At 47.6% G+C, this 16,928-nt stretch overlaps 1 protein-coding gene across 1 annotated transcript; it reads left to right on the forward strand.

Moving 5' to 3' along the window:
• Positions 1-665: 665 nt before the first annotated feature.
• On the forward strand, positions 666-16,709 carry Sec13 (nuclear pore and COPII coat complex component secretory 13). The gene is made up of 9 exons (XM_077699854.1): positions 666-818; positions 932-1,042; positions 1,242-1,286; positions 1,365-1,632; positions 1,701-1,834; positions 4,419-4,552; positions 7,246-7,423; positions 12,147-12,233; positions 16,527-16,709. Exons 2-9 carry the CDS (start codon positions 1,040-1,042, stop codon positions 16,635-16,637), a joined length of 960 nt encoding a protein of 319 aa, XP_077555980.1. The 5' UTR covers positions 666-818; positions 932-1,039; the 3' UTR covers positions 16,638-16,709.
• Positions 16,710-16,928: the final 219 nt, after the last annotated feature.

The following is a 16,928-nucleotide window of genomic DNA, read 5'->3' on the forward strand; positions in this document are numbered from 1 at the left end:
TTATGGGCCACCACCACCACCACCCTAATTCTTGGCCAATATTTTGCCTTGATTGATTGTAATGAAAACATAACTCTTCTTGGCCAATCCCCCTAAGTGGGTATCGCCATTTTTCGGGCCACCACCACCACCACCACCTCAGAGTTGGTAGGGGGCTTATATGATTTTCGGACATCAATGGAGTTCTTCCTGAGTAGCACTACTGAGATGCCTGGTTTCCTTCTCCTCTCCGGAGATCATTTTGTGTCCGCCCTTGGGTGAGGTTACGCGCAGGTCCTTTTTATAGATCATCAACGGTAGTGACGTGCAGACTAAAGTCGCTGCAACGTGGATAAATAAAGTTTTTTTTTTAAGTTGCTGGCGGAAGCGCTGACGTGTCTGCAAGGAGCTAGGGTTTCAGTGCTGAACTGACTGAACGGCTTCTAGTTTATTGTACCTGAGTTGTGGTTACGAATGCGCGAACAGATTTCGTCTGTTAAATAGATAGGCATCACGGCCGATTTTGTTGAGGGCCTTTCTGCGCTTGCGGGTGTAAGCATGACGCGGGTTTGTTCCCACGAGGCTCTACTTCCGCTGTTCGTCGAAGAGGTGGTAGCGTGTAAATTTCGATTGTTTTTGCGCATTTATCTATGGACGGGCAATAAAATAGGAGAAAACAAAGGCGCGTTCGTGCGGCACGCGAAGCGTGCCGGTGCGTGCCGCACTCGCCGCGCTCGCGCTCAGATCATTCCATCGCCGAAGGACGTCGGTCGTGCCGACTCTGCCGGGCTCCAGAGACCAGGCGCGTGCAGGTGTCGGGATTTCGGCCGAGAATTCGGGTCAGTCGGCCTTCTGTCTTATTTCAGCGCGCTTAGACACCGTGGTGAGCGATGTAGCGAGACTGGGCTGTGGTCTGCTATCTTGCGTGGAACTAATTTCGCGTTCTCCGCAGTTCCTCGGCTCGCCGGTGGCGGTGCTTCCGCAGCGGCTTTCCAACGCGTCGTGTGCTTAGGAGCACCTGCAGCCAGCTCTCAGGACCGGCGCCGAACAAGTTGGAATCATGGTAATTTCGCTGACAGTTCTTACGTTGACTTACTCGATGCCCAGAGATTGGTGAAATTTGCCTTCTAAGGACTAGTGTTCCATACTAGGCTTAAAGATGGTCGGGCTTTTGTTAACCCGGCGGCAGGTATTGACGGCTGCGGTGGACGTCACCAACCGCTACCTTGGGTCTATATGTTCGATGTGCTCCGTTCTTTCAGGTGTCCCTACTACAGACCATCGACACCGCTCACGAGGACATGATTGTAAGGCCTGCTTCGTTGTAGTTCCCGCCGCGGTGAAGTGCGCTTTGCTCAGAACGCCGCTTTCGCATCCCTTTCCAGCATGATGCGCAAATGGACTACTACGGTATCCGTCTGGCGACCTGCTCGTCCGACCGATCCGTCAAGGTGTTCGACATTCGCAATGGGACGCAGAGGCTGGTGGCCGATTTGAAGGGGCACGAGGGACCCGTCTGGCAGATCGCCTGGGCGCACCCCATGTTCGGCACGATCCTCGCTTCGTGCTCGTACGATCGCAAGGTTATCCTGTGGAAGGAGACCGATGGTGCCTGGTCCAAGCTGGAAGAGTTCAAGAACCATGATTCCTCAGGTTGGTCGCTGCCCATCTGTTTGATGTATGGCTGACTGTATCTGCTGTTTCATTTCAAAACCTTGCAGTGAACTCAATCTGCTGGGCTCCCCATGAGTTTGGCTTGATGCTAGCTTGTGGAAGCTCTGACGGCGCTGTTTCGATTGTGAGCACCTCGGGTGACGGTTCGTGGGAAAGCCAAAAAATTAACAACGCCCACACGGTGAGTCACTGGCTGTGATTTAATTTCGTTCGTATATCTAAGGGATGTTGCCGAAGTGGTATTTGTTGGATGTCGTTTTAAGTGCTGTCGCTGTTCCCATTGTGACTTGACCAAGTGATTTCTCTTAGTGCGTGTGTTAGCTGGGCCTATGACAGGAAAGAATCAAATAATTAGCACACTATCTTACGTGTGCCACAGGTTCTTTTGCATGCCCACACTTATTTTGGGCAAGTCCGTGGATGGGTTGAACGACAGCAAATTGTGCACTCAATATTTGAAAGCCAAACGTGGACTGAACTTTTGCGCATTTGTATTTATTATTTTATTATTTATTTATTTTATTTTATTTACAAATACTGCTGTCCCATGCCTGGGACATTGCAGGAGCGGGTACAGAAAAAATCCAACAATAATACAGAAGCAAACAATAGTGCACACAAATTTTGTGGCTAACACATAAAGTTATTCCTGAACTCTGTTTTCAGTCTACGCAAAGCACCATCAAGCTTGTTCCACCACGCGCAGAAAAAAAGAGAAATTGAAACAATCCAAACGAGACCTGAAGGGTGCAAGGTACAATAATACAGAAGCAAACAATAGTGCACACAAATTTTGTGGCTAACACATAAAGTTATTCCTGAAGTCTGTTTTCAGTCTACGCAAAGCACCATCAAGCTTGTTCCACCACGCGCAGAAAAAAAGAGAAATTGAAACAATCCAAACGAGACCTGAAGGGTGCAAGATTCAAAGCATCTGTACTACGTGTTGTGCGGACTGGTGAGGGGAATTTTCTCGCTTCCTTTCATGGAAGTGCAGCGAGGCCGGTTTCTCAGAGCAGGCGCACTTTGCGCAGCTCTTGTCACGCCCGGCACACTACAAAAGCAAGAGCAAAAGTTCCCCTCCGCTCTCTTTAGCTGCGCAACCAGCGGACAGCGGCAAGCGCAGCGCCCCTACTCGGCCATGCGCCTGCTCCGGCCACGGTCGACGTGGCCCACAAAATTTTGACAAAGACTGTACATCAGCGAACGATAATGGAGCGTGAACGCGAGTTGTATTGTGTACAATTTTGTGCAACAAGATTACACTCTCACGCGTACGGTGGTGTTCTAGTGAAGGAAGTAACAAGGGTGCATGTGAAGACGGTGAGAAGTCTCGATCATAACCATTAAAAATGAACCGTATAGCCTTTTTCTGCACAGATTCTAACCTGTTTTTATCTTGTTCAAGATGAGGCGACCAAACCACAGAGGCGTACTCGGGCATCGAGGCGTACTCGAGCCAATAAACTAGCAGTTTATTGGCTAGTTGCCATTACTGTACAAAATTAAATGCACTTTATATTTCACTGCCAACCATTAAGTACAGACTGGCACTGTCTAACATTAAAGGAGCAATGAAGACAAAGCACAAGTTTGGTTCATTCAAAAGGCGGCCTCGTTAGAATCATACTGTCACCAGTTTTAACGTAAACTTCGCTCAAATAAGCTATATAATTAGGAAAAAAGGGAATGGCCATGCGACCCACTCGCTCATTTCCCGCAACAGAACCTATGATGTCATACCAGCCTGCTCTGCAATTGGCAGAGGCCGGCAAACGCAAAAGAACGAGCTATTTGTGCTTAAATTTATGGCACATTCTTTTTAAAGCAATAAGAATGGTGGGACACAGTGTAAGTTACGAAAGCACTTGTAAACATAGTACTGATGCGTACTGCTGTTCGTAGTGTGTGCACTATGCTTGGTTTAGCTGCACAGCACTGTGGGGCTTTGGGGTTGTCTCAGACGACTGACCGAATGATGCAAACAACGGTCTTTACGTGACCATATTTTTCGAGCGAGCTCTGTTCCACGAAACTGTTTTCTCCCAGAACAAAAACAAGCCAGGTTCAGATACTATCAAAAACAAACCAAAGGCAGAAAACGGGTTGCCACGGTATGGTGGCGCCATCTAGGTTAGGTAATGTAAACAAATGCGTTAATGCTGCCGTAGGGTACCTCGATGCCAGCGCCGCCGCACAGGGTGGAGACACCCTTCGAACGGTCCTGGGCCGCCGCAATTAGGTCAACATGCTCAACGCGTTGTTCTTTTCGTTTCCCACGAGACCCAGCAATGCGAAACAGATAAGATGATTCAAACTTCACCAGTAAACAGCGTTCGGCGATAATTTTAGCGCAGTTTTGATACAATGCCTTGCTTCTGCGGTGAGTGAGTGACCCAAAATGGCGGCGCCAGCGTATACGTGTAATCACCCTGTACGGCGGACGCGTGAATCAAGGCTTCCCAATCAGCTGCAGAGCGGTTGGTTCCTGTGATGTCATTGCAGACCACGAAAACACACGATTTAGCGGGAAAATCAAAATTTTAACCTAATTGATTAATTTCTCAGTGAATAAAGCATCGTTTGTATCTGGACAGGCGCTGGGGGCACTATAAAACACGAAATCTTTTGAATAAAGCGAACTTGTATTTTGTCTTCATGTCTCCTGTGCCGACTGCCTAGCATAAAGAGGTAGCATCTGTGATGTTTGGCGCTGCCTCTTCTGTGTGTGGTGTGACCGTGTGTGCAATTATTTTCCTTTGCAGATTGGTTGCAATGCAGTCAGCTGGGCTCCTGCTCAGACTAAATTGAATGAGGTCGCCCCTGTTGATGATTCCAAAGCTATGAAGCGCTTTGTGACTGGTGGCTGTGACAATTTGGTGAAGATCTGGAAATTCTCGTGAGTTTCGTTGCTGTTTTTCTTGTCACATGCATGAGTTCCTTTTCCTTGTTGGTCTGACGCAATGACTGAAAGAGTGGTAGCTTTTGACTTATTTGCACCAGAGGGGTGTGCATTGATTTGCACCAGTCTTGTTTCTCTTCTTTGCTGCATTTCTATACCCATCCAACTTTTTTCTGTGCAGTCTGTAAGTGCACCCCCATGGGCTGCATTTGCCTTTCCAATTTTTTTCTGCACTTGTTAGTGCTTGTACAATTGGTTGCAGTTATCTTCGCGAGGTTCTTTCCCTGGGGCTTCTTCTCCAAGCCGCAACAGTGCTGAGGATCTGACCCCGGGGATCTTCAACCAAAAAACTCAGATGCTGATACAAAAACTGTAAATTTATTTATATTACACTCAGGCGGCAAAAACAGTGCTCTGGTGAAGCCCGAAGACCACGGGCTGAGAGCTCCGGCACCCGGACGTTGTCCGTCAGTCTTTATCTTCCCTTCGTCTTGCCACTGAGGAAATGGAAAAGGGAGAGGAAATCCAAAGCAAAGGCAAAGGAAAAGCAAAAGCAAAGCAAGAGCTCTTCTGAGGGGCCGCGCCAGTTAGTGCGTTGAAATGCCGGACACCTCATTGCCACTGTGAAACATATAACTTTCGGAAAGTTTCACACACCCACGCACACTTTACTCGCACCATCGTTCATTCAATTGACGACACAATGCTCAGCGTGGCCAGTGCCGTATGACCCTGGCTGCAGGTCACCATGACTAAGAAAGCCACAACACTCTAGTTCATTCAGAGCGAGTGGCCCTTAGAAGGTGGTATGCACTGGCCGTCGTATGACAACACCCCTGCCATGCTGCGCACCTTGTCGCACTGGGGACCCCTCTCCGCCTTACTTCCTTGCTCGAGCAAAAACCACTGCTGCATCGTCAGCATGCATTGCAGCTATGCTGCACTCGCGTGAAGCTGACTGCCGGTTCGGCCCCTTTCTATCTGAACGCCCCGGTTCAGTAACCTCTGCGTTCGGAGCGCTGTGCTCCACTACACACGGTTAATCAGCGTAAGCAGCAGAGGGCTGCTTAGCGGCCGCATTAACACTGACATGCAATCAATGCTGGGGAGGCTCTCTCTTCCGGCACTTCTGCGGTCCTATCTGCAGCTGCCTGGGGCTGCATTACTTCGGTAACTGTACACTTTCCTCTGTCATCTCGCTAGAGCTTCCCATGGCAATCACATTTTTGTGACTCGAAATTTGGGGAGCTCCAGAAACACAAGTAATGTGCACGACACCAGCTGCATCCGATTCCTCATGTGATTCTTGTCCTTCTGGATCCCGCAAAGCAACCGGCCGCTTGCTCACGCTCAGCCTCAGCCCCATCAGAACTGCTGATTTAAAGGATCTTATGCAGACAAAATACAAGATGGCTTTATTCGAAAGATTCGTGTTTTATAGTGCCCCAGCGCTTGTCCGGAAGCAAACGATGCTTTATTCACTGAGAAATTTATTCACTGAGAAGTTAAAATTTTTAATTCTCCTACCAAATCGTGTTTTCATGTCTTCAATGACATCACAAAAGTTGGTCTTCAAGCTAAACCTAGTGTGCTGCGGAGCCTTGATTACCGTTAGTCATCCCATACCGCGGCAGGCCGCTTTCTGCCTTTGCTTTGTTTTTGACCGCATTTGTACACGGTTTGTTTTTAAGGTAGAAAATAATCGTTTTGTGAAACATGTTCACTTGACAAATATGGTCACGTAAGACACTGTCGCTTATGTCTGTCGGCAAGTGTTGTCTGAGACAGCCCCAAAGCCCTGCAGTGTTGTGCAGCTAAAACAAGCGTAGTGCACACAGTACCAAGAGCAGTACGCATCGGGGCTTCTAAGTACGTGTACTTGCGTAACTTCCACTGCTTACCCCACCATTCTTACTGCTACAAATAAGACCTGAATTAAAGCACAAATAGCTCATTCGGCAAGCTTATACTCCCTGCATAATTTGCGTTTGCTTTTGCCGGCCTCAGCCAGTTGCAGAGCTGGTACATATGACATCATGGGGTCTGTTGTGGGAAATAGGCTAGTGGGTCGCATGGCCGTTCCCCTTTTTTCCTAATTATATAGCTTCGTTGAGAGAAGTTTGCGTTCAAAGTGGTGTCAGTACGATTCTAACGAGGCAATCTTTTCAATGAACCAAACTTGTTCTGTCTGCACGGCCCCTTTAAGATCTTAGTTCTTCCGCTCCTCCCCCGCGAGTCGTCAGAAATCCTCTAGCCCTCACGCTCAAGTGGGGAAGAATTACTCCTGCTCGCCAATTTGGCAGAACATAGTAGGCGTCGAGACTGGTCTCTGCATTAATGAACCAATTGAGCACCAGTGCTTCTTGGGAGGGCATAGCTACGAGCACCGATTGCAGCATGCTCATGTAACCCAACCTCCCATCCCCCTCAGTGCACCCTTGTGCTCGCTGCCCTATTGGTGAGGCGGTGGCGTTGTTAGCGCTTCTCAAGCATTCACTCCTTAAACGTGGCAAGAGTGTACAGGTTGTTGGCCAAGTCAACTGTGTCGAAGCTGGCCGTCAGTGCAACATTGGAAGAGGCTTTAATGTCTCTCAGAGGCACCTCCTCGAGCACGTAGGCCTTGTATAGTATTTTCAGTCAGTCTTAGAACAGCGTGTGGTGGTGACCTTGGTCCTTGGCCTCTTGTGCAGCGAGAGCGAGCACAAGTGGGTGGAGGAGCACAAGCTGGAGGCGCACTCTGACTGGGTGCGTGACGTGGCCTGGGCCCCCTCACCGGGCCTTGAGGCCCAGAGCACCATTGCCTCCTGCTCTCAGGACCGCCGGGTCATCCTCTGGACCAGCTCGGACCTGGCCTCCTGGAACTTCCAGGTAGGTGATAATCAGGGGGGATGGGGCTGAAAGAGTAGTTTGTTCGCTACACCAGAACGTGTGTGGGCAGTATTCTCACTCAATAAATGCCGCTGGCAATCCCTTGGAAATACTCAGCGGGCTCGTGGCATAGCATAGCAATAGTGCAACGTAGCCCCACAAACCCATGGTCCTCTGCTAATCACCAGCGGTGGAGGTCATTGTGAATGACTGTACATATGCACGTATACTCATATATTTTGTGCAATTGGTCACCCCAACTGCGCACCTTCATTTCTTGCGTTTTCATCCAGGGCGGCAGCATGGCTTGGGAGTGTCTGGCTGGTAGAGCCAGCCTTGATAGCCACGCGTGGGCTTCCTCTGGGCGTTTGGTGAGGTGTGTGCTCTCACATGCACTGGGAGTAACTAGGCACGTGATAGCCCTCAAGTCACCTACGCAAATATTGTGACTGCACTTGAACACCAAGGGAGAAAACATTTGACAGAAACTGAAGCCTAAGCCTGATATTTACTTTCTGCAGTCTAAGTGGACCCATTGACCAATAAACTCTTATTAGTGTTGGAAGCCAAAAATGGCTCCCATGTGACGGTGAAGCATTCCATAGCCCGAGCTTCGTTCGCATTAAAATGCAACAAAAGGACCGCGCTGCCAGGGAGCACAGAGCTATGTGGAAAGTGGAGAGTTCCAGCTGTGGCTGTGAATGTGGTGTCCAGCGGTGTAACACTGCGTGCACCCCACTGACCTCGCACAGCAGCACAACAGCCACAATGGACCTCTCCCTGTAATATGTAAGGGGGTCGGGGCCCCGTCAAGCTGTTCAGCTTTTTGTCTCGCCTCCTCCTGTAAAAAAGGAACTAAAGATGGAATGAATGAATATAAACACCATGACGTTGCAAAACGCACGTGCATGATGGGGGCTGCTACTGGTGGCCCCGTGGTTGGCATGAAGGGAGGAAGTAAAATAAACAGCAACAAAACAAAAATATAAAAAGCCAGAGCCAAAAATTGTTGAAATAAAAAATATAAGGATTATGTCGTGCTCTACATAATTTTACTTTTTTTCCAGTGAAACCACAAAATGATTTATCGTCGTTGTTAGGGTACACATTGCAGCCACATATTGTTAGTGCGTAGCTTGCGACTCTGGCACTAAAATAATCAGTAGTCATTATTTCATGATAGTCAGTGTTAGCGGCCTTGTACCCCCGCTGCATTCGTAGCGTCTGGAGACTGCAAGAAAAGTATGCATTCTTTCGAGTTCAGTGCACAGCAACACCCATTTCGCGGCGAAGGCACGGTGCTAAATGCGGGCACGGCAGACATCTGTTTCACCGCGGCATCAAGGCATAATAAAATTGATCAAGCTATAAATTTACCAGGGGTGAGACAGCCGCGCATATTGCGCAGATTTGATACGAATTTGTTTTCCTGCACCAGGCTGCTCCAAAAGCCTGAAAATTGCAAAAATTGCGCCAAACTGCTCCAAAACAGTCTGGGAGCCATAGATTATAACCTCCCGTCAGCAGGGGGGAAAATGCTTACTGACGGCATAATTTTCCAGCACCCCCAAGGTAATGCTGTTTGTAAAGGTTTAATTGCTTGATCATTCAATAAAAAATCTGCATAAAATTGTCCCCGAGATAGTTTTTTTGAAAGTCACAATGTCGGGTTGCAGATGTTATATTCTGTGCGTTTTTAGTTTTCCCATCGAAAACCATTGCAAAGTCCTGTAGAAAAAATACTTATGTGTACTGAGGCTTCAAACTACTTGTGCAAGTTTATGAAAAAATGGCAATTTTCGGAATGCCGTATCTCCGGAACGACATTACTGGGCGCCGCAATCTCAGTGTGGTGAAGATGTGAAAACGTAGCCGCCGGGCGAAATTTTTTAATTCGATATTTTCAATGGAACTCCACGCTACCTATGCATAGAGCTTAAGAATTTAAAATGGTTTGTAAAATGGTAGTGCAGTTCGTACCTTGTGATACTCTGGTAAAAAAAGCTTTATTGAAAGGCTGTTTAAGCGTTATGTACGTTCAAAACCGATTAAGAAGTGCACTTTTCCCCTGTGAGTTGCCAAAAAAAGATTTTTTAAACTCCTAAGGTGACATAATAAATGTTGTTCTTCTGCTCCAAATAAAGGCTCTGTTCCAAAACCAAGATTTCACTGCTCCAAAGACTGCTCCCAAATCTGATTCAGCTGTCTCACCCCTGATTTACTGCACTTAATTAAGGGAGCTTACTGGTCTTAAACCAAAAAAGTTTATTTTTGCAGTTATGATGATGAAAATTGTGGGGCCCATGTAGTTTCTCATTCTGATGGTAGATATCAAATTTGTTTTTGAGTAAAATGATTATATTCAAATTTATTTAGATTTTTATATTCAATTTTGTGACAGCCTTTGTAAAAACTACTGGAGGGATGCAGCTGAACAGGGAACCAGTGAACTGTGCACAAATCAGAGTGCAATAAGACTAACTTTATCGTTCTATCTGGTCTGTAGCAGAAGTTACGACCATTTAAAGTTTGGGCTTGAAAGGTGGCAACCAGAAAAACCGGTTTTGCCTTCCAGGCCCAAACTTCAAATGGTCGTAACTTCTGCTACAGACCAGATAGAACGATAAAGTTAGTCTTATTGCACTCTTTGATTTGTGCACAGTTCACTGGTTCCCTGTTCAGCTGCATCCCTCCAGTAGTTTTTTACAAAGGCTGTCAAAAAATTGAATATAAAAATCCAAATAAATCTGAATATAGTCATTTTACTCAAAAACAAATTTGATATCTACAATCAGAATGAGAAACTACATGTGCCCCCCAATCTTTATCCTAATAACTGTAAAAATAAAGTTTTTGATCAAAGACCCATGTGCCCCCTTAAAACACGCGTTTATTTTGAACAGATTTCCGTACCCATACGACAAAACTTGTCGTGGTCGATATGGTGGTAGGCGGCTATCGCAGATCGCTCGTTGAAACATTGTGTGTCATTTAAGCAGCTTAAATATTCATTGTTTTTTAATACCGTACTCTACTTCGCCAAAACATAAATTTCGCAGCACGAAAATTCCCCCCTTCCACCCTTCTACACCCCCCCTTACATTTTTCATTCCTGTCACTATTTCACTGGACAAAATTTATTCTGGTGCTGCACAATCGTAGAGGGTTGACAAACAGCATCATTTTAGGGCATTAATCGGCATAAACTGCCAATGTTAACAGTGTGACTGCGCTTTGAGGAACAGAAGTAGTTTGAAAATGGGAAATGTTGCTATGAGTAAGAGCGGACCATGTCGCTGCTTCGGCTGCCAGCCTCTTCGACGCATTGCGTCCATCCACCATACCCTTTAAATTTAACTGTTTGGGGACGCAAGGGAATCCGATGCTGCTGCCTTTGCTCCACATGATTTGCGTAGCCAAAAGCACAACACTCCACTGGCATCAGAAAAGCTAACACAGAAGACAAACCACTTTTGCGTGCGTCGAAAGCAGCCTCGCTGCATTCGAGCCGCGCGTCACGCCGAACGTTCTGCCAACCACCCGTCCAGACGCACTGAGCACGTGTGCTGGCCGTAACGTCACGGCCGCCATGTGATGTACCCCGAGAGAGAGGTTCATTACTCTCAGCTTAATACTGGATGAAGCACCAAGCACCGTTCATTTAGACATTAATGCTTTCGCATTTACGACTCGTGTTGGAAGTATGTCCCCAATCGCATTGCAAAATGTTTTAATTAGGGACGGCAATACCTGCTGCTCCTGCGGCTGGTATTTGTATTCACATAATTGACATTGGTCAACTTGTTTTTGTGCTTTCATCTCCCTGGTAGCCGGAGCGAGGTTCATTAGCCTAGATGCTGCACGGTGCATGTGGGCCACGGAGCAAGAATAAAATAGGAGGGGAAACCGAGATTCCTGGGGCAGCCTGATAACGTCACAAGCACTTGGCGAACGTCAAGTTTCCGGCATCTGGCGGCAAGCGAAGGAAGTGCGTGGTCATCGCCACGGCCGGCGCGCGTTCTCTTCACGCTCGCCCAGTCCAACCCGGCCGCGGCATCGCGTCGGTATTTCGCCGGGTCGCCGAAACATTCCGTGGCCGAAGCGAGAGTGTATGCGCTCTTCTGCGCTTCCGCTGGCTGAAGAGCACGCCTTTGCGATTAATTTTCTGTCAAATATAAACCGGCCGGTAAGAGCGAATAAAAGAGGCATTTTTTTTTAATGCGTAAGCAATCTTGCGCGAGCAGCAAGCCCAGAATACAAACCTGTAGACGCACAAAAAAAAAAAAGTAAAACCTGTAAACGCGCGGCCTTACCTCGCATGCGACGCGCTCGAAGCGAGTTGAGTGCACCGGCCAATTTATTGGTTATGCGACAGTGCACTGAAAAGTGCCCGCATCACCGACGTTGTGGGACGATGACGCGTGCACGCGCGCGCAGCGTCCGAGATAAACGCGCGTTACGTCCCCGCGTCACGCAGCTGCTCGAGCGCATAGCGATTCACGCCTTGTGGCGAATGCTGCGAACAACAGTATTGCTTTTAATACATTCAACCAGGTGCCGCTGTCAAATTGTTCGCCGCCGCAGCTGCGGAGCTCCGCAGGTCGCCGTAGTTATCGTAGTGACATTATCTGGTCGCTCGATCGCACCGTCCGCAATGGGCGTTTCCTCTCCTATATATTTTTGCTCCGTGATGTGGGCTGAGTGGAGTCGTTTGTTGTTGCAGGTTCTGTCGACCTTTGATGATGTCATCTGGCATGTGTCTTGGTCGGTGACCGGAAACATCCTGGCTGTTTCTGGTGGTGACAACAAGGTGAGCTGTGGTGATTGATGTTTAGTGCTGCTTGTAGAGGCCGAAATCATTGCTTCTGGGGCAGAGGTCAGGGTTCGGCTAGTTGGGTGGCCGTTACTTAAAGGAGCACTGACACGAAAATTTTATGTCAAACTTTTATTGCTTTTATCAATGCTTAATGGTCTGGCCAACCTGAAACAGCACTTCAAATACTTCAGCGCGCGATAGTTAATTACATTGAACGGCCTGAAAATCGTTTGTTTCAAATTCCCACGCTTTCATCCCGAACGGCACATATGACAGACTCCCTGCCTGACCTCGCCGCTTTGTGCGGACGTCACCGGCGCCCGCTTGAGAGGGTGTTGCGCCCGCTCGCTGCTCGTGGGGCCGCGCGCGTGAAGTGACGTCACGAGTTTTAAATGCGAATGCATTTCTTAGTCGGGGGTTGTCGTGCTCCGTCGGCGTGCGCCTGCATTCCTCCAGCGTGAGCGCACGTGAGCGCGCGCCTCGTAGTTCTGCCTTCGTCATCGTCGTCTCGGCGTGGCGGGGGGGTTGTCGTGCTCCGTCGGTGTGCGCCCGCAGGTGTTATCTCTCTGCGCTCCTCCTCGCCCCTAGCAACAGCTGTGGCGTGCCTAGCAACCGGAGCAGGTGGTAGCTCGGGCGGGAGTAGCGGAGGGCAAGGGGAGAGGAGGAGCGCGCTTGGGCGTGTGAGGGCGCTCGCATCGCGGAGCTCGGCGGGAGAGAGAGCTCGCGCGCGGGGCGGGCGTGTTGCGCGGGTCTCTCTCTCCTCTCCGTGTACCCTCTCTCCGCTCGCTGCGCTCGGAAAATGTATATAAATGCAGTGGAGCGCACGCCTCTCTCCGTTACTGCTTGCCGCAGCGCACTCATCGGTGCACCCAATGCATTCGCATTTCTGCACGATCCCCTTCGGGGAGGTGGGGGAGTTTTTTTTGACTAGCGCTGTCGCATCACTTCTTTTCCTCTCCTGGAGTGGTGTCACGCTGATGTCCATTTGCTGAGTGTTGCTCTGCACGCTGCTCCGTCGGCGCGATAAATGAGATCCAATTGAACTATGTTCGTGTCGCAGGCCGCTCATATTTCAGCCAGAGTATTCTGTTGAGTGAAGGAAGCGAACTGTGCAATAATATTAACGCCGGAAATTGGTGTCAGTGCTCCTTTAAAACGAACAGAGAAGCGAATTGGATGAGAGCACTGTTCTGTTCACTTCTTTGCCGTATGTGTTTTTTGTGCTGCAAGTTTTCAGTTATTTGTTTCTGCAGCAGTAAGCGGTACCCTGTGTTGTGAGGGTTCATATGACACTATGCATAAGGAGAAGTAATTTATGGGCATTTTGTTACTTGTTAGGGTTGTGTAGAGAACATTAAAAAACTCGTTTCGTGCGTCAATTGTTTTTCCGTGTAAACGAAAGCATAGTAGTTAAAGGTAAAAAGAAATGCTTAGTCTTCATCATGCATCAAGCTGTGAAGTCCTGGCTCTGTCAGTAATGGAGCAAAGGAACAATGTGGAAACGAGGGAAATTCAGCTATCAATGCTAAGTTGGTTGGTGCAGCTTCCAATCAACTCCAACAACACAAAAGATGTGCAGTGTACCCTGTATGTTGTCTGTTTTATTTTGTCTTTCATCACTGTTTTTTGCAGTTTTTTGCATGTTATAACTTAACTGTTTATCACTCTTAGCAGTAGAAATTGTTACTAGTGAGAACGGTGTGGTATAAATGAAGCCCACCGCTGTGGCTTGGTGGCTTAGGCATTCGGCCGCTGAACACCAGGCCACAAGAGGTGATATTCCCTTGTGCGCTAGATTTTGGCACACACCTAAAGTCTCAGGTTGTCTAAATTAATTATTCATTATAGCACGTCACGCAGCCCATTAGTTTCTAAAATTCCAAACTTCTAGAGTACCGATACCAACTTCTCTAAACTGTTCGGTGGGAAATAATGGTTGCGTAATGTAATTGATCGGCCGGCCTAGTTGGTATTCCGTAGTTTATACTTAAGCACAAAAGTAGATTGGGACGATCAAAAGATGAGACAAAAGCACTTTGCTTTCATTGGAATTTGTATTACTTAACTGCTTTATAATATCTTCATATTCTAATGTTGTATTGGTGTATTGTAACAAATGACAGTATGTTAACATTTCATGAGATGACAGGAATTGAACCTAGAAAAACATAGTAGAGCATTTCACATCTGCAAATTTGTAGCCGTGGATATCATGCTTGCTTCATATGAACCTTGGCTTGCTAGAACTGGACACATAAAGCACAACTGAACTGTTTGCAATCGAACAAACAAGCGACCTAAATTTATATTGCTCACTTTGCATGTGAGCAGGGCTTTCTTGTCATCCTATTCAGAGCAACATAAAGCAGCGCCATGTCTTTGTGAGAACCAATTCATACAGGCAGGGAAGTGAGGTTGCCTGGTAACATCTGTTGGTGCAAAAATTGCCTCGAGGCATTACACCCCCATCTACTTATTTCCTAGTTATTTAATATGAGTGCAGTTTGCATGACTTTGCATGTTCTGCCATGGTTGAAGCTAAAGTAACGATTCTGAAGGCCTGAAAACGGGACACTAAAACGGTTAAAAAAACGGACTGTGAAGACCTTACTTCTCATTATTCAAACGAAGGCCACTTGCGAATTTAAGCGAACTAAGTTCAACGAATTAAGCTAGGTAATAAACACAGGAGAGAGGGTGGTGCCTTACCCAGGGGTGGAAGTGCAGCTCTATTTGCTCCATGCTGCTCCAATGCACTTGCTGCATCCTGCTCCAAAAGGCAGAATTGCACCAAAACTGCTCCAAAGTGGCGCCACAAGATGTAAGGCAACTGAGGCGATGTTCAATGCCAGTCGCATTGAGCACGGAGCAGTAGGCACTCATTCATTCAGCTGTCATTCATGACGTGGTGCGCTCTGGTGAACTCCCTAAAGGATGCTCGGGGCTTTTAGTTAATCGTTACAATTTTCCGCACTCCAAATGGTGCCGCAGTTTCACAGGACTTGGGAGTAGTGATCTTGGGGTGTGGGTGATGCGCGAACTTTGGCTTTAAATGCATTTTCACCGCTCAGCGCGCTGCGGCGCGATGCATGTGTCGGCACCAGCCAACATTGCAATCTTTCCGCTTAGTGTAGAAACCGTTTATTGTGCAGTCGTATCCTCAGCATTTTATCTTGTCAAGAGGTCGCTTGCCATTCCAAAGGTTTGATGCCCCGAGGGGTGTTGTCGAACAGGATGAGATAACAGGCGATGCCCTGGCACAAGTGAGAGAGGAGATTCTGTTAAAATAGCAACTGTTTGCAAGTAATCAGCGCCATAGGTGTCTTACACAACGCCGCTTGGTTCTTGCGTGGGGGAGGACGCGTTCTCCCTCTGGGAAGCCCACTGTTTACGCTTGAAAAAACAAGTTCATAAACGATTTGGTAAACATGATTCACTTGTGCAGTATTTTTGCTTAGTTAGAAGCATGTATACCATTGGTAATGCGAATAATATGCCAGAATATTTTTTGCTATTTCTGAATGTGAACATTTTTCTTTCTCTGGAATCTAGTCAGGTGTAGTGCAGATTATCTCTACTGCCCTCTTAGTTTTTTCCCTCTTAATTTCTTCCTCTTAGGCTTTTTTATTCATCTGTAGTCTCGTTAGGTGTAGAATGCAGGTAAGCTTTCTATCTTAAATGCAAGACAGACCATTTCGCCGAGCTCTGTTCTTCTCTTGGTTGTTTCTCATGGCTCTAATGGTGTTGTTTTTCACTTGTCTGAAGTCTAATTAGGTGCAGCTGTTTAAAGCATTGCTTATCTCAGTTTTTTGTTGGTGATTGCTCTGTAAACTGTGGTGAAAGTGGTCTGCTTGGTATATTGATGGAATGTTGAGTAAAAGCTTCTTGAATTTTTTGTGCTTACGAGAAATGAAAAACTGCGAATAAGACGTTTGGCTCTAGAAACCTGCTCCCAAGCAGACTTAAACTGCTCCGAAAATCATGTTTTGGAAACGGCATTATTCCTGCTCCCTGAGCTGCTCCAAAAGGCTCAAGCCCGCTTCCACCCCTGTCTGCCAGCTGGGCTACCTGTGATGTTGGGACACTTGCTAAGTCGGCCAAGGTCAGCAAGAGCAACTGCAAACTGTATTGTAAGCGCATAGCTGTGCAGCGCGCGTATGAAAAGACCGTGCACATAAGCCGATCTGCATAGGCGAATGACTGCGTTGCACAATACAGTGCAGTCTAGGTCTGTGTGCTGTATCAGCAGCATCCGTGCCCTGAGTGCTGTGCAAAACTCCTGTGCAGGTCACGCTGTGGAAGGAGACTGTGGACAACAAGTGGGTCTGCATCAGTGACGATGCCAAGAGCCAGAATGCTGCTCCCCTGGCTGTGGGCAGTGCAGAGAGGAACCTGTAGGCGGCAAGCCACCAGGATGACTATATTGTACAGACTCGGCTGTTGGGAAGGGGTGGGGGGGTGGGGAATAAATTCTGCTTTCAAAATTGTTTGAGCAATAAAATCTGACTGTTCTGAAGACACTTAGTGCTCTTTCGGTTTTAAATAAGTCTGGCATACACGTGAACCTTGTGCAGGCCGGTGTCTGTAGTGGCTGCTAAACTACCATAGACTGCAGTGTATCCTGTGATGTGTGTCAAAGCTGTGGTGCATTCCAAAGCGCGTGCTATAGAATTAAAAATAGCCGCGTAT

The sequence above is a fragment of the Haemaphysalis longicornis genome, unplaced genomic scaffold (genome assembly GCF_048455015.1).
Source record: "Haemaphysalis longicornis isolate Haplotype H1 unplaced genomic scaffold, Haemaphysalis longicornis Haplotype H1 scaffold_2, whole genome shotgun sequence".
NCBI classification, from domain to species: Eukaryota; Metazoa; Arthropoda; class Arachnida; order Ixodida; family Ixodidae; genus Haemaphysalis; species Haemaphysalis longicornis.

Bases quoted from the DNA above. Each gene is read 5' to 3' on its own strand.
- Sec13 (XM_077699854.1), top strand. The intron at 1,633-1,700 runs GTTGGTCGCTGC...AAAACCTTGCAG, and splicing joins CAAGAACCATGATTCCTCAG to TGAACTCAATCTGCTGGGCT. The intron at 1,835-4,418 runs GTGAGTCACTGG...TTTCCTTTGCAG, and splicing joins AAATTAACAACGCCCACACG to ATTGGTTGCAATGCAGTCAG.